Genomic DNA, 17,559 nt, shown 5'->3' with positions numbered 1-17,559 from the left:
GTCTTCTTCATATAGACATGAGAAGAAGTTGGGGTCTTCTTGATATAGACAGGAGAGGAAGTTGTGGTCTTCTTCATATAGACAGGAGAGAAAGTTGTGGTCTTCTTCATATAGACATGAGAAGAAGTTGGGGTCTTCTTGATATAGACAGGAGAGGAAGTTGTGGTCTTCTTCATATAGACATGAGAAGAAGTTGTGATCTTCTTGGTATAAACAGGAGAGGAAGTTATGGTCTTTCTTTTAATATTACTCCATTTCTGCCACAATTGTCAACATCACAAGTCTACCCCCTTACACATCTGCCCCTTACTCTACATTATACCCATCTACACCCCCTACACCCACACCCCCATTACCCAGCCCCTAACCCCTATCAGCGTTGTTAGGACGAATAATCAACCACCCCATTGAACCCTACCAGATGAACCCTAACAGATGAACCCATCCAGATGAGCTCCCGCCAACAATGACTGCGACCCACAACAGTAAACAGGGAATTATCCGGATCTAACTAAACTGTAAAGGATCTTAATGAGCGTTAATTGCCTTATTTGCGTGTACGTCGGTAATTCCGGATAAGAAACTGTTCCCATGTTATCCTCTCGAGCAGTGGTGGTGGTGATAGTGATGGTGGTGGTGGTGATATGGGACTCATAATGGTGGTGATGGTGGTGATTATGAAAGGGGATGGTGGTGTAGATTAGAGGTGTTGGTTATGGTTGTGAGAGTTGTGGTGGGGGGGTTGTGGTGATGGTAAAAGTGAGTGTGATGATGGTGACGACGGTAGTGACTGTAATGAGGATTGGCAGTGAGGATAATGGTGGTGAAAATGGTGGCGGTGGTGAAGACAGTTGGCCTACGTATATTTCCAAGTACATACACTCATATATTTTATACTCACCAAAGAACTATTTGCACAAAAAGCATGAAACTAAATTCGTAAATGCTGTCAAATTCAAACACACACACACACACACACACACACACCCTCACACACACACACACACACACACACACACACACACACACACACACACACACACACACACACGTACCCCAATACGGATTACCAACCACCACAAGCAGCTAAAAGCAATCGCGTCTCTAACAACTCATTACGCAGGAATCGTTTTCTACCTGCCGTCTCAACCTCCCTACAGCACCGTCTAATTAGATCAGGATTGCAGCTTGCGGTGCCAATTATAGCCAATCAATAGGTGGTAATCTGGCCATTAGAGGCTGCTCCAACAATCAAGGAGGCAATTAAAGATTCCAGGGAAGGCGGGTCTGAGGGGTCATGTTAGTGTGCTTGTTTAGGGACTATAAGCTCTGATATATATATATATATATATATATATATATATATATATATATATATATATATATATATATATATATATATATATATATACAAAGTTCAAATAAAGCAAATATATATGTGTACATACAAAAGAATGGGGGTGGTAGGAGAAGATAATATTAGTGTTCAGTGAGAAACCACAAGGTCTCCTCTGAATACTTTTTATTTTCTTCTCCGAGGCTATGGGTCCCCACATTGGCACCAGAGGTGGTACCCTCACAAACTTTTATATATATATATATATATATATATATATATATATATATATATATATATCTATATATATATATATATATATATATATATATATATATATATATATTTATTTATTAATATAAAGATATAAAGGTCTAAAGAAAGTGTTCTATTATCTTACAAGCGAACGCAATTATTTACTTTTCAAGCAAAGGTAAGTATCTACTTACCTTTGATTTAAACAAAGGTAAACGAAATGTAAGCATCTACTTACCGCGCAAAGACCAGTATCTACTTACTAGGCAAAGACCAGTATCTACTTACCAGGCAAAGACCAGTATCTACTTACCAGGCAAAGACTAGTATCTACTTACCAGGCAAAGACCAGTATCTACTTACCAGGCAAAGACCAGTATCTACTTACCAAACAAAGACCAGTATCTACTTACCAGGCAAAAACCAGTATCAACTTACCAGGCAAACACTTGTATCTACTTACCAAATAAAGACCAGTATCTACTTACCAGGCAAAGACCAGTATCAACTTACCAGGCAAACACTTGTATCTACTTACCAAATAAAGACCAGTATCTACTTACCAGGCAAAGACCAGTATCTACTTACCAGGCAAAGACCAGTATCTACTTACCAGGCAAAGACCAGTATCTACTTACCAGGCAAAGACCAGTATCTACTTACCAGGCAAAGACCAGTATATACTTACCAGGCAAAGACCAGTATCTACTTACCAGGCAAAGACCAGTATCTACTTACCAGGCAAAGACCAGTATCTACTTACCGAGCAAAGACCAGTATCTACTTACCAGGCAAAGACCAGTATCTACTTACCAGGCAAAGACCAGTATCTACTTACCAAACAAAGACCAATATCAATTTCCAAGCAAATTCAACTAACCACATATTTAAATGAGTTAATTATCAATGAACCAAAATAACAATGGAATTGATTCACCTGTCTAATTAAAAAAAAGTCTTATCAATTATAAAATACATCGGCTCAACTAAGACAAATACGCAAATAACTAGAGAACGCAAGCGTGCAATTGCTTCGCAAAGATATGTTGACTATCTAGTTAACTAAGCTAGCAGTCAAGAGTAGCAGTTAAGTATCTGAGTAACAGGTAAGTGTCCAAGTTACAGTTAAGTATCTAAGTAAAAGGAAAGTATTTAAGCAACAGGTAAGTAGTTAAGATATACTGTTGGAGGAAAAGGAGAGAGATACTCTTGAAGACACTCTTTGACAATCTTGAGATGAGGGAAACTAACCTAGATCATTCCCAGACGCGCGCACGCATTACCCATTGAACCACTATGAAATTAAGACACACTATTGATATTTCATGGTGTGTAAGGATACTCTGAGCCCCTGTTCGTATCCCCCTGGTCCGTGGAAGTGGCTCACGTTCCCTGCAATGTAAGAGGAGAGTTGTGTCCTTGATTGGGCGCCCTTGCATGCACCAGCCACAGTGGTGAGAGAGAGGGGGAGCCATTGTGGTAATATATTCGGCCCCAGACCCACAGATGTGTCGTCAAAATGCTCTTGAACACCTTGGCTGGTGGTGGAACGCTCAATAACCACTCCAGAAACTACCCAGCCGATAAAATTAAATTTCCACTCATATAATATGCACTTGAAACGGCCTGGGAATGGAATTTTTGATTATCCATTTTTGCCCAGGGTAGAAAAAAAGGGATTTTATTTTTTCTGGCGAGTTACGTTAGATTGGTTTTTCGTACCAAGTGGAGAATATAATGGACCCGAGATGTTAAAAATGTTGAGTTAGTTGTTAGCAATTTGAAGCCATTTTTTTCAGTACATTCATGTATTTAACGGGATTTAAACAAATAAAAAATAAAAAATTATCCATGTCAATATCCTGCGCTGTTGAACAGCCACTTAAGAAATTTAATCGTGGAAAAAATTGTGTAGATTACTTACTAAATGAACATGAATACAAAGTTACTTTTATAATTATTAAAAAATTTCTAAATGAGTAAAATGAAAGACTGACTCGCCAACTCTGTTACTTAAAATGTTTCAAGCAAGAAACGTTTTCGCATTTGCTTGAAATTATATATGTAGTTAATTATTAGTAACTAACAGTAACTTATTGTAACTATCTGTTTGTGTGTCTGCGATTGGAGGCCAGATGCCTGCGGGTAAGCTCATGCAACTTTACATGGCAACTTATGACTGTATTGGGAGGGATTGGGGTCTATCTCCCATGTCCCCCCTTTAAGTAGGACTGTCTCTTATTGCGACAACTAAGGAGTCCAGTGAACTCTGAAATAGTGGTTTGGTTTGTAATAGAATTTTAAAATGTATTTTTTTAGCTGCTTATCTCGCACTCAAACGTAATCATACAGTTGTTCCAACGTTGTCTCAAAGTAACAGAGACAGACTGAGACCCAATCACCGCCGGTTATCTCAGCTACCTTAAGGTAGCTGAGATAACCGGTCTGTCATAGACCGGTTAGATAAACTGACAGTCTGACATAGATAACTGACAGTCTGTCTGTCTGTCTGTTAGCCGCCTTCAATAAAATATCCTGTGTAGTTTGTGGAAACAGAAGTTGTTTCGTTAAATAAACACTGAACTGTCTTAAATGTAGTACAACAGGTCTTCAACACATCTTGCATCCAACACAGGGGGCCCTGGGGCTGAGTGGACAGCGCTTGGGACTCGTAATCCTAGTGTCCGGATTCGATTCCCGGCGATGACGAAAAACAAATGGGCAAAATTTCTTTTACCCTGATGCTCCTGTTACCAAGCAGTAAATAGGTACCTGGGAGTTAGACAGCTGTTACGGGATGCTTACTGTGTGTGTATGTGTGTGTGTGTATGTGTGTGTGTGTGTGTGTGTGTGTGTGTGTGTGTGTGTGTGTGTGTGTGTGTGTGTGTGTGTGTGTGTGTGTGTGTGTGTGTGTGTATGTGTGTGTGTGTGTATGTGTGTGTGTGTGTGAGAGAGAGAGAGAGAGAGAGAGAGAGAGAGAGAGAGAGAGAGAGAGAGAGAGAGAGAGAGAGAGAGAGAGAGAGAGAGAGAGAGAGAGAGAGAAAAAAAAAAGTGTATTGATTGACAGTTGAGAGGCGGGCCGAAAGAGCAGAGCTCAACCCCCGCATGCACAACTAGGTGAATACCACTAGGTGAATACATCCTGCATTCAACGCAACAAATATTTCAACGCAGCGCGACAAAGGTCAACTACACAAAACCAATTTCCGCCAGTTTGTCGCGTGCAACACCACTGTGTCAACACTGTTCAACGCAACACCGTTAACTCCCAACAACTACTCCTAGCGTGAATTTCAACGCAGATGAACGACGCCCGTTAAACCCACGAGAAAAAATGAACACTTTATCGATAAAACTCGCGTTTCAACGCCAGGTAGAGAATATACAAATTGTCAACCCATCAGAGACTTTTATATCACTCTCCATCCCCCTCTCCATCCCCCTCGCCATCCCCCCTCTTCATCCCCTTCCCCCTCTTCCCCCTTCAAACCCATAGGGGCGAGTGGGTGAAGATCAGTACCTGGTGGTATCCCACCCCCTTCAACCCACCCTCTGGCCCACCACCCGCTGCCCACTCAACACAGATTACCAGAGGATTAATGGTTAATATACCCGGCTGTGTGGAGGTGCGGCTTGGTGGAGGTGCGGCTGAGTGGAGGAGCGGCTGTGTGGAGGTGCGGCTGGGTGGAGGTGGGTTTAAATCGAGTCGACAAGTGTGGTGTGTGTGTGTGAATCACAAGAGAGAGAGAGAGAGAGAGAGAGAGAGAGAGAGAGAGAGAGAGAGAGAGAGAGAGAGAGAGAGAGAGAGAGAGAGAGAGAGAGAGAGAGAGAGAAGAGAGAAGAAGGATGAAGGAACAGAGGCAGGGAGTGAGACCCCACCAACAAGTCCACTAACAACATAACCACCACCTACACTAACCACAATCCACACTACCTACGCCCCCACTGAAGCACTCCCACAATCACCAGGACCAACACACTTATCAAGACAATAATAATCTTCTGCACATCCACCAATCAACACCTCTAACGACCGCCAATCCCTAATCAGTGCTCGTCCGAGCTGTGCTCGACCGAAGGGACTCATTCGTTAATTTTAAAAGCACTTTGTAACTAAAAAAAAAGTGTTTTCTCGAATAGAAATTGTATATAATAATGTATAATATTATCGGGTGTATATTTAGACCTAAGATAGGTTAGATAATGTGGTTTTGTTGGCAATTATTTGTATTTGTAATACGTGGGTGGTGTATTTTGGAGAGATGTGATTCGAGCACTGTTCTCGAAGCACTGTTCTTTAGGCAATGGCCTCGATGCACTGTTCTCGAGGCACTATTCTGGTGGCACTGTTCGAGAAAAGTTCAAAACTAGTCAGGTGTGAATCATGTGTAAAGTGTAGTTAATTAAAAAAAAAAGCTATTCGTCCTGAAAAGAAATGTCTAAATGCCCGTTAATCCAGCCACCAAACCTCCATCAGCACCAGCAAAAGACACCACCATCGCTACCACCAACCACTACCACCAGCACCAGTCATCTCCACTACCACCAACCACGGGGAAGTGAGTCCTATCGCTTTGTTGTACCTGTTGCGTTATAATTCTCTCTTTCCTCTCCTTCAATCTCTTTGTCCAGTCTGGATTTTAAGGTGTGATCAGAGGTGGCTTCTACAACTTCTTGTTTTACTGCATTCCATCACCACACCGACGTCAACAAACATCACTGACGTCAACTAACATCACCCTCATCACTGACGTCAACTAACTTCACCCTCGTCACCGACGTCAACTAACCTCACCGTCATAGAGGAAACAGTCACATTCCTTCAATTGTTCAGCATGTCTTTCTGCATCAATGGTATTGATGTCAAAGGACAGCAGTCAACCCGCAGGGGAGGAAGAGTTGATTGCTGGTTGACTGGATTGCTGAGTGTGCCTACAGCTGTCCACCACCAGGCTCCCTCTCACCACTGTCCTCTACCCCCTTCAATTTCCACCAATTGGGGGGGGAGAGAGAGAGAGAGAGAGGAGAGAGAGATTGGGAGAATGGGGGAGGGGGAAGAGGTGGGGAGTGCTATAGAAAGGGTATGGCAGAGCGGCGAATAGGTTCAAAAAAATAAGGGGTGAAGGCTGAAGAATCTTGAGATGGGTGAGAATGGTTTTTAAAACCATAAGCGAAAAATAAGATACGTATTTTTATGTATTTTTCTGGTTGTATATCTAAGCACAGATTTGTATTGTATGTATGTATGTATGTATGTATGTATGTATGTATGTATGTATGTATGTATGTATGTATGTATGTATGTATGTATGTATGTATGTCCGCATCTGCCACTACGAGGATTTAATAATACAAGTCCGTATATAACAAGATTGAAACGTTATCGAATATGACATTAATAAAGTGTTCGCTATAACAAGGGCCTCGCATTTACAAGGGCAACCGTTATAAGGAGTGTCTGAGACACATTAAGAATATGATCACTATACCCAGTGTAACATGTTAATAAGATGGCCGTTGTAAAGGAATATTCGTTTACCGCGCGAGGGGGTAACTAATTAAAGCGGAATTAACCGCAATATTAAAATATCATCAGAATTTTCTACCACCGATTCGCAACAACCAATTGACCGCAATTGAAAAATATAAACTCAATTTATATCAAAATTATTCTTTAAACAATAAGTTTTCTTTATATTTTTATTTACTCCGAGAAGTATTTTTATTTTTGTTCATATTATGCATGCAAATTAATATTAAAATATTTAACAATAGTTTTCCTGAAAAATTTAATTAAGTTTATTTCATTTTGTTAATAAAAGGAACATTTACGTCTAGCATATCAAGCGAGAACAATGCAGGCAATGTGCCTATTAATTAAATAAATAAGCATTTGCTACATACGTGGAGGTACCACCTCTGGTAAAATAGTTAGGACCCAAAACCTTAGTGAAGAAAAGGAAGAAACTAAATAAAGAAAATAATTAAAGTTTGTCTTTGAATTCGTCTGGGTGTTTTCTTGGCCATTTGTCTGTTGTTGTTTTTTAAATGGCATAATTGTATTACTTATTAAATGAAGAAGATATATATATATATATATATATATATTATATATATATTACTGTGTCAGTGAACGTACACACCTAGTTGTTATTATTCAATTAACTGACTGGCTTATGAGCTTATCCATTCTTTACTCTATCAATTATCTGAAAAAAACAGTCTGGCTCTCCATCAGCTTATCTGCCTATTACCCTCCCACTTTGTAAGCCTATTGCCCAATCTGACCCAACGTTCGCAATTACCAGTAATGTGAAATAAATTCTGCCACAAAAGTGCCTCTGGGATAATATCAACAACCCCTTGTTTACAAAGCCTAAAACTTCCCTTCATCCACCCATGAAAACAGGTCTGGTCTCTCCCGTTCTACCCTGGAAATGACCAATTACAGCAGGCTTAATCCAATTGATTTTGATTTGTGAATAAAACCGGCGAATGGCAAAGCGTCCTCAAATTCTCTCTCCTCAATGTAGTAATGACGTCCGAAGGGAGCAGATGTGTGAGAATGGGATTATTGTTTTTTTGCGTGAGTCTGTTAATAAGGATAATGAATAAACAGTTGCTTGTGTGTAAACTGATTATGTTATTAAACACTAAGGCCAAAGTATAATGCTATTGCTGCTTCCATTATGTTCTGCAGGTAAAACTCTTACTACTAATAATAATGCTATTATTACAAATTATAATAGCAATAACAGGATGATGATGATATACAGACTCTCCAGGACAGAAAAGGTTCACCAGGTTTATATATATTCTCCAAAGAACACGTAATGCATTTAGCTTGGTTTCAAATCCCTCCAAAAAACAATTACCAAGCAATACGTACAATACGTGGTGGCCACAGTCAAATTGTTCTCCTTTGCATTAACAGAACAACAGTACTGTTATTAACAGAACGACGCTCATATCTTGCCATAAAGGAAACAATTACTTGAAACATATGTTGACAAAAGGCTGCATGGCGACCCAATCGCGTCAACATTTTAAAACTTGCAAATAATAATAGTTAATGAATAATAAATCATTTTGTCTGGGGATCATTTTGTCTGGGGATCATTTTGTCTGGGGATCATTTTGTCTGGGGATCATTTTGTCTGGGGATCATTTTGTCTGGGGATCATTTTGTCTGGGGATCATTTTGTCTGGGGATCATTTTGTCTGGGGATCATTTTGTCTGGGGATCATTTTGTCTGGGGATCATTTTGTCTGGGGATCATTTTGTCTGGGGATCATTTTGTCTGGGGAGAGGCAAGTAGTTCATACATACGGTACATGTTAGGCTCAAGGTACGTGTAAGGCCAATGTATGACAATCAATACGCAATGTTGCGAAGATTATAGATTTCCGCGCGTCGCTTCAGATAAGAAATTCAGGCTTTTAGCCACCAAAAAACAGTCAAGTGAAACACAACAAAATCAATAATAATTAATAACCCATCGTTTATTAATGTTATTATTAATAATATCAGAATGACGTTTAATCTACAAGATTAATTAAAGTAATATGGGAAGAAGCATTAACCTTAACCTGCTGAGAGAGAGAGAGAGAGAGAGAGAGATAAAGAGAGAGAGAGAGATAAAGAGAGAGAGAGAGAGAGAGAGAGAGAGAGAGAGAGAGAGAGAGAGAGAGAGAGAGAGAGAGAGAGAGAGAGAGAGAGAGAGAGAGAGAGAGAGAGAAATATATGACCATATTATCAGCAAAGAAAATTGACTGACTTTTTACTCCACAAGAGACAAATATCTGTGTGGCCGGAGACGCCCAGGGTCGGGATTCGTCAAACATTTACACAACCAACTACGAAACCTTTACATCTTCCAACAATCGTGGCAGCTTTGTTTACATTAAATAGGTTATCAAGTTCGACATATTGTTATAAACAGATTTGTATTGCTACGGTGATCATGAACTGTTTAATAAGTGTAAGCAATAGCGCTACGATTGTTGGAAGATGTACAGGTTTCGTAGAGGGTTGCGTAAATGTTATCATGACCCCGGCTACTGTTGGCTGGGAAAAGCGTGTGCATGCGGCATGCTCCTACGACGACAGTCACTGCTGCGACGACTACAATAGCTGCAACTACGACTACAGTAGCTGCTACTACGACTACAATAGCTGCTACTACGACTACAGTAGCTGCTACTACGACTACAATAGCTGCTACTACGACTACAATAGCTGCAACTACGACTACAGTAGCTGCTACTACGACTACAATAGCTGCTACTACGACTACAATAGCTGCTACTACAAATAAAGTAGCTGCTGCTACGACTACAATAGCTGCAACTACGACTACAGTAGCTGCTACTACGACTACAATAGCTGCTACTACGACTACAATAGCTGCTACTACAAATAAAGTAGCTGCTGCTACGAATACAGTAGCTGCTGCTACGAATACAGTAGCTGCTAATTATTGAAATTGTTTCCATCCTTAAGGTCTCAGTCATGTCTCTCATGTCTATGCTTCGATTGGAAATATATTTTCATATTTGACTCAATCTTCATAGAGTATATTTCATAAACTTAGTTTGGTCATCCTTCATGATATTATTTGGCATCCTGAACTACACACCCCATTCCAGGTGAGGGCTGATGGACTCATATGGTGTTACAGGTGAGGTTTTTGACCGCCATGTAAGTCTCACTGGACACATGTAGACTCTGCCCCGAGTTGGAGTATTTTGTCCAAGGTATGTGTTATCCGCGAATTTTTATGATATGGGGACTGAGTACCGAACCCCATTCGTGATGTTCATAAGTTGAACAAATCACCGTTCAGTTTCACTAGCTGTTTTCTTCTGGCAGAGTAAGTCTTCAATCCAGGCTTGTATTCCATCCCCAGTACCACGATTGATTGATTGATGAAGATTCAGCCACCTAAAAGGTGGCACGGGCATGAATAGCCCGTAAGTGGTGGCCCTTTTGAGCCATTACCAGTATCAATAGCTGATACTGGAGATCTGTGGAGGTGCGACTGCACCCTGCGTGACGGGAGATGTCTCCCGTGCAGTACCACGTCGAGTCTCGAGCTTATATATTCGTTTGCCTTGTTCGGGTAGAATGTAGACACAGTAGTCGCTTCTGTATATATTTATTGACCGAGACAACAAGGTATATATCTGCCTAGCCGAGGTCCACCTACTCTGAGTCTGTGAGGAGAACTGCGGCTGCTGGGAGCAATGGCTGGTGCTCCTCTGTCTGGTATGACGTCAGAGGCCTACTTGCCTGTGATTGGTTACATTTCAACTGACATAGAATTTGAGTATAACATATATAGAAATCTTTAAACAAAATTTTTAATATCAAAAGCCATTTGGACGTACAGGAAAATTACGAGTATGGCCAGCTTGGAGCCCCAAGTGTTTTCCTTTAAGTAATTAAATGATTTTTATAAATACTAACTAACCTGTTTTATTATTTCCCTAACACCAATGTCAAACTGACTGGACGGTATTTTAATGCAAATTTATATCACCTTTCTGGAATATCAACTTATGACTAGATTCCCGATGACTAGAAACTAGTACAATTTTACTAGTTTCAGTCATAAGGAATCATTCCTCAATTTTAGTTGCTTGTTAAACGTCATTTTGAGGAAAGGGGAGTCGTATAGCCTCGACTCTATAAAATTCTCGCGGGGTGTATCTGGCCCTGTTAGTTTGTGTATATTTAACATCATTTGATGTTTTAGTGTGTCGAGAGTGTTGACTTTGTCAATATTTATTGTGTTGAGAGAATAGAGAGAGAGAGAGAGAGAGAGAGAGAGAGAGAGAGAGAGAGAGAGAGAGAGAGAGAGAGAGAGAGAGAGAGAGAGAGAGAGAGAGAGAGAGAGAGAGAGGACATAAAACATATTCAGCCTAAAAAAAACAACATTCCGGTAAATGAAATCAAACATTAGAGACTACAATGAACTAGATAACCACTAACTTAATTTCCAAAGCCCAAGAACAATTGTGTTTCTCATCTATATAATTTCACACTTCCCCCCAATTCTCTCTCTCTCTCTCTCTCTCTCTCTCTCTCTCTCTCTCTCTCTCTCTCTCTCTCTCTCTCTCTCTCTCTCTCTCTCCCTCCCTCATTACGGGCATCAAATCCCAGACGGCCAAGATGCGGTGCTTGCGGGAGTCGAACGCTTGTCCCGGACTTCCCACCGCCAATTTTTGACCCTCTAATTGTATCGTTTTATCGCCATTTACCGCGGATGGCGTAATAATGGCACGATAATGACTTGGGAAATGAAGAAAGGGGAGGGAGCGGAGATGAGCGCCGCGCCCCTTGTTGGGAGATGGAAATTGTAGTAAAACTTGAGAGGAAGTCCAGAGATCTCCGTGACGGAGATTATTTCTCGGAAATAATTGTGTTAGAGAGATTTTTTCTGGGGGAAAGAAGTGTTTTAGGGAGATTGTGTATGGATATTGTTTAGGGAGATTGTATCTTTGGGCGAACTTGTCTAGGGGAAATTATTTCTAAAGCTGTTTTAACGTGTAGTTTATGCGTAATCAACTATATGGGCTTGCAGGGTTGAGCGCTAGCTCCTCAGTCCCCTACTCTACCGGTTGTGAATTGTCTGTTGCGGTAACTTACGAATAACCCATTTCTTAAATATTTTTTAATTTTGTTTGTGTAAGCTTCTATAATCATTCCTATGTGTGTGTGTGTGTGTGTGTGTGTGTGTGTGTGTGTGTGTGTGTGTGTGTGTGTGTGTGTGTGTGTGTGTGTGTGTGTATGTGTACTCACCTTGTGTGTGTACATCAAATGAAATTTAAACTTCACAAACCATCAAAATATTTATAACCGGATCAGTGACAAATCAAGCAACCAAACGCTATACCCGAAGTTCACTGTAACCGAGAAATCCATAGACACAGCAGCCACTCTATAGCGGGAACATGTAACATAAGGTCGAAAATCTATACTTCACAACAAGGATTCCTTGCCATACAGTTATTAGCATCAGATTCAAGCTCCCTCTGGCTAGATATATTAGCATTAATCACTGCTTATATTATCATTTTTTTATTAATTAATATTCTGAGAATTTTTATGATATATGAATTGTCAAAAATAGCTGCATAATTATTATTAAAGAACATTTAATAATAAATATTATCGAAATAATTATATCAGAAAATAATTACTATGTAAATAATTCATTAATTCTAACATAGATAACGTGTTAATTTCAATATTTCTAATATCTGCTGAAGTTACAAAATGAAACTAAAAAAATCGTCAACCACAAAACAGAAAAAAAAATTAATCTAATTAAATTAATTTAATTAAATTAATTAAATCTCTCTATCTCACGCAGTAATACACGTGAGCGTATGACACGAATATTCGTTTAATCATTACGAAATTAAGGCTTCGCTTACGCCTCAAGAATAATTCGTTAGTGTACACGGACGGCACACACAGCACCGCTCCTGTGCCAGGTAAGTCCACTACGGGCTCACCATAGCCCGTGCTACTTTGGAACTTTTGTTCTAAGTAGCTGAATCGATAACAACATCGTTCGTGTACGCACGGTTGGCTATTATTCGTGTCGGACGATGCGCAGATTTTTCGACGCTCGTGATTTCGATTTGCGTATAAGTGCCAGAGGATTGACTTTCTACGCATGATGCTGGGATGATGCTGTACGCATGATGTTGAGGTGTTCCTGTACGCATGATGCTGAGGTGATCCTCTACGCATGATGCTGAGGGTGTTCCTGTACGCATGATGCTGGGATGATGCTGTACGCATGATGCTGAGGTGATCCTGTACGCATGATGCTGAGGTGATCCTCTACGCATGATGCTGAGGGTGTTCCTGTACGCATGATGCTGGGATGATGCTGTACGCATGATGCTGGGATGATGCTGTACGCATGATGCTGAGGTGATCCTGTACGCATGATGCTGAGGTGATCCTCTACGCATGATGCTGAGGGTGTTCCTGTACGCATGATGCTGGGATGATGCTGTACGCATGATGCTGGGATGATGCTGTACGCATGATGCTGGGATGATGCTGTACGCATGATGTTGAGGTGTTCCTGTACGCATGATGCTGAGGTGATCCTCTACGCATGATGCTGAGGGTGTTCCTGTACGCATGATGCTGGGATGATGCTGTACGCATGATGCTAGGATGATGCTGTACGCATGATGCTGAGGTGATCCTGTACGCATGATGCTGAGGTGATCCTCTACGCATGATGCTGAGGGTGTTCCTGTACGCATGATGCTGGGATGATGCTGTACGCATGATGCTGGGATGATGCTGTACGCATGATGCTGGGATGATGCTGTACGCATGATGTTGAGGTGTTCCTGTACGCATGATGCTGAGGGTGATCATGTACGCATGAGTGTGTACGTGTACGAATGACACATGTATCACGTGTACGCATGATACATGCGTGCTTTTGTACACATTGGTACGTGATTATTTGAAAATTGTCATTATATATCGCGAATTTTACCTAATAGAAGTCTCATTTCATTTCATTTGAAATTTCAATTTTGAAATTGAAATTGAAATTTCATTTTTGAGCTTAAAAATGACCCTAAACAGTTATGCGTTTTTCGAGCTTGTCACTGAATTTTCGAATTGCATGAGAATGACATCGTTGTTTCCGAAATTTTGGCAAAAAATTGAATTTTTTAGCGATTGACCGCATACTTGTCTAAGTTGCTTGCATTTACAGTAACTTAATAAACAATGTTTTTACAGTATTTACATTGTAAACAGTGTTTACAATGTCATATATAATGTTAAGGGAGCTTTTTACGTGTTAGGCAAGAACGAGAGAGCTTCCTCTTCCTCTTTCTCTCTCTCTCTCTTTCCTCTCTCTCTCTCTCTCTCTCTCTCTCTCTCTCTCTCTCTTTCTTTGAAGACAATTTCTCAATTACGTCACGAAACATGTTTTTGAGGAATACAAAATATCTTTGAAGTTATTCAAAATCTTTCACCACAAACTGTTAGAAAAAAAATATTAGCAATAGCATTAATGCAAAGTTGCACTGATGCACGAATTCCACTACTAATATATATATATATATATATATATATATATATATATATATATATATATATATATATATATATATATATATATATATATATAACAAGAATAAAAATATTCAAAGAGTAATATTATTGATTCAGAGAGTAATATTATTGATTATTGATCTCTACCGCGCAGATTCGATCCCTCATCACAGCTCCGACGAATTATCTCAACGAATAATAATATTCAAAATTACTCTTATTATTGCAATAATTTGAAATTATTTTTAATAATATATTATTCAAAATGGAACACAATTATCAACGGAATTTACAGCACCTTACCCCAAACAAATCTTTTTTACTGATGACCAGACGCGAGATAGTTAACTTCTGACATCCAGTCACCCAGCAAATTCTGCTGGGTGACTGAATGACTGCGCAGCATCCGCGTTATCTCTGATGGGTGAACGCCTCTGTCCGGAAGATAATCTAAATCTTTGTGAATACATTTGGATGAAAGGTATGATGGCTACGGGTGATGGATGATAGCTATGGGATTTTGACGGATGACAGCTGGAGGTGACGGATGACTTCTGAAGGTGACGGATGATTGCTGGAGGTGACGGATGACTGCTGGAGGTGACGGATGTCTGCTGGAGGGGACGGATGGCTGCTGGAGGTGATGGATGACATTTATAGGTGACGGATGACAGTTATATGTGACGGATGACGCATGACGGATGACAGCAAGGCCCATCTGTTGTGCATACAATTAATCCGTGAACATTATGCCACCCTCCACTGGACCAGGTCTATTGAGTTCTCGTGCAATATCTATTGTCTTAGGTCTATTGGGTTCTCGTGCATAATAAATTGTTCTATGTCTATGCAGCTCTAGTGTTGTCTCTATCGTTCTATTTCACCTCTTAGAGCATCTACATCTACGTTGCCGTAACAAGAGGGTCTATTTATCTATCTCACTTTCTTTGGATCTATGCGTGTATGTAATCTTTCTAGTGAGCTATATTCCTGTATATTGACATTTTGCTGTATAGAGTACTATAATATTGTGGATTTATGTATGTTACTATTTATTGTTTATATTTAACCCTTGTTAACTCTATCAATGACTCTGTCTATTGAGATGTATTGTGTACTCAAATCGTATACAATCGATGGTTCTACTTCTTTTATGGCCCTGTCTATTGTCGATCTGACACTGTCTATTTAATCGATCAATGGCATCATGTATCGATTGGTTTCTTGAAAAGTAGGTCTTTCTGTTGATCTATTGTTATGTCAACTGTCTATTAAACTATGGTTCTGGTAATTGTCTATGGCTCATTCTATTGGATTGTTGCTGTCTATTGATGTATGGCTCAGGTAAATGTCTGCGGCTCCATCTATTAGTCTATGGGTCTGTCTATTGGCCTATGGTTCTGGTAAATGTCTATGTCTCTGTCTATTTTTTTATGTGCCTGTCTATTGAGCTGTGTCATGATATTCGGGATTTAATGAGAGTCTGTTGACTAATCTAACAATCTATTGACCTATATTTACACTGATTATTAATCTGCATATAGCATAATTTATCTGTTTATGGGAGAGTTGAGATGTTTTGATTATCACGACAGCATCTCAAGTCTAAAATAAACCATATTACAATACACCTACACATACACTCACACACACACATACACTCAAACACATATATTGACACAAATATTCACATACACAGACATAAATACGCACACAAGGGTTAACAGCTGGCTCCTACAGGGACAGTAAATACATGTAACACACACACACACACACACACACACACACACACACACACACACACACACACACACACACACACGGATATACACAGAAAATAGTTACGCGTGCCGGCTGGAGGCACGGAAGAAAGACTGGAGTCATGTGTCACTGAAAAATAGAACACGACACATGGATTATAGAAAAGACGGAGTGGGGGTGTTCTTCACGGGTGGGGGGGGGGTGTGTTCTTCACGGGGTGGGGGGGGTGTTCTTCACGGGACGGGATGAGAGGATATGTCATGCAGTGACCTCACCTGCGGCATTAGTGTCTGCGGCGTTGACCTGCGGCGCCTGCGGTTCTTGCGGCCGCCCGAGTATGTCCTCGATGGTGTAGACGCGGGAGGAGCGACACGGCGGCGCTCCTGTCGTCGGCGTCGTCGGCGTCGGCGACAGATGTGTGTCAATCTGCGACAAGCGGAGACGGGGCGCTGCGACGCGACTCCGGCGGGGGTGTGATGGCCTTGAGGGAGCGTTCCATCATGGCGATGGAAGAACAGGATGGAAGCACACCGAACACAATCACAAGAACACTATCACACAGCGGAGAACAGCAGCTGTCGTGGAGGTCCGCAGTCTTGGGCCGGCACGCAGCGACTGGACCGCTGCCTCAGCTGCTTATTTCGTTTATAGCGCCACCCGGGAACCCCCTCCCCTAATCATTTCAACACTATTTACACGAACAATGCATACACACCTAATCCCCCCGCGGTGTTGACCAATGAGAGAGCGGGTCGCAGCGACACGGACCAATCAGCGCGCAGGACGGCCTGTGGTATTGGGATAATTCGCGGTTGGATAATAGCGACTCCCTACGGGTGACTGAGGCGCGATATTTCCCGAAAATAACATGCCTTATACATCGCTTCTGTTTTAAAATTAAGCTTTGAATACTCGGCATCTTACTAAGAACACGTGTATGCATACGTGGGATTAGTGTATACATTTGGTATACAATTTAAAATAATTTTAGCAAAAATAAGTAACTGAGCTCTGGCAGCCCGAGCGGAGAATCTGAGGCCGCTGATTGGTTAGCGGAGAATACACGGAAGGTGGGCCAAATCGTAGCCGCTAATGGATGCTT

At 40.8% G+C, this 17,559-nt stretch overlaps 1 protein-coding gene across 1 annotated transcript in view; it reads right to left on the bottom strand.

Moving 5' to 3' along the window:
* The window catches only part of LOC123756437 (retinal homeobox protein Rx1), a 56,279-nt gene extending 39,222 nt beyond the window's left edge, over nt 1-17,057 (bottom strand). Inside the window, 2 exon segments of the mRNA XM_045739603.2 lie at nt 16,733-16,895; nt 16,897-17,057. Coding sequence (XP_045595559.2) covers nt 16,733-16,895; nt 16,897-16,959 — 226 coding nt within the window. The 5' untranslated portion in view covers nt 16,960-17,057.
* Between the last annotated feature and the right edge of the window lie 502 nt (nt 17,058-17,559).

The sequence above is a fragment of the Procambarus clarkii genome, chromosome 25 (genome assembly GCF_040958095.1).
Source record: "Procambarus clarkii isolate CNS0578487 chromosome 25, FALCON_Pclarkii_2.0, whole genome shotgun sequence".
Classification (NCBI taxonomy): Eukaryota; Metazoa; Arthropoda; class Malacostraca; order Decapoda; family Cambaridae; genus Procambarus; species Procambarus clarkii.
The sequence above is the reverse complement of the archived record's forward strand: the minus strand, read 5'-3'. Positions and strand labels throughout refer to the sequence as shown.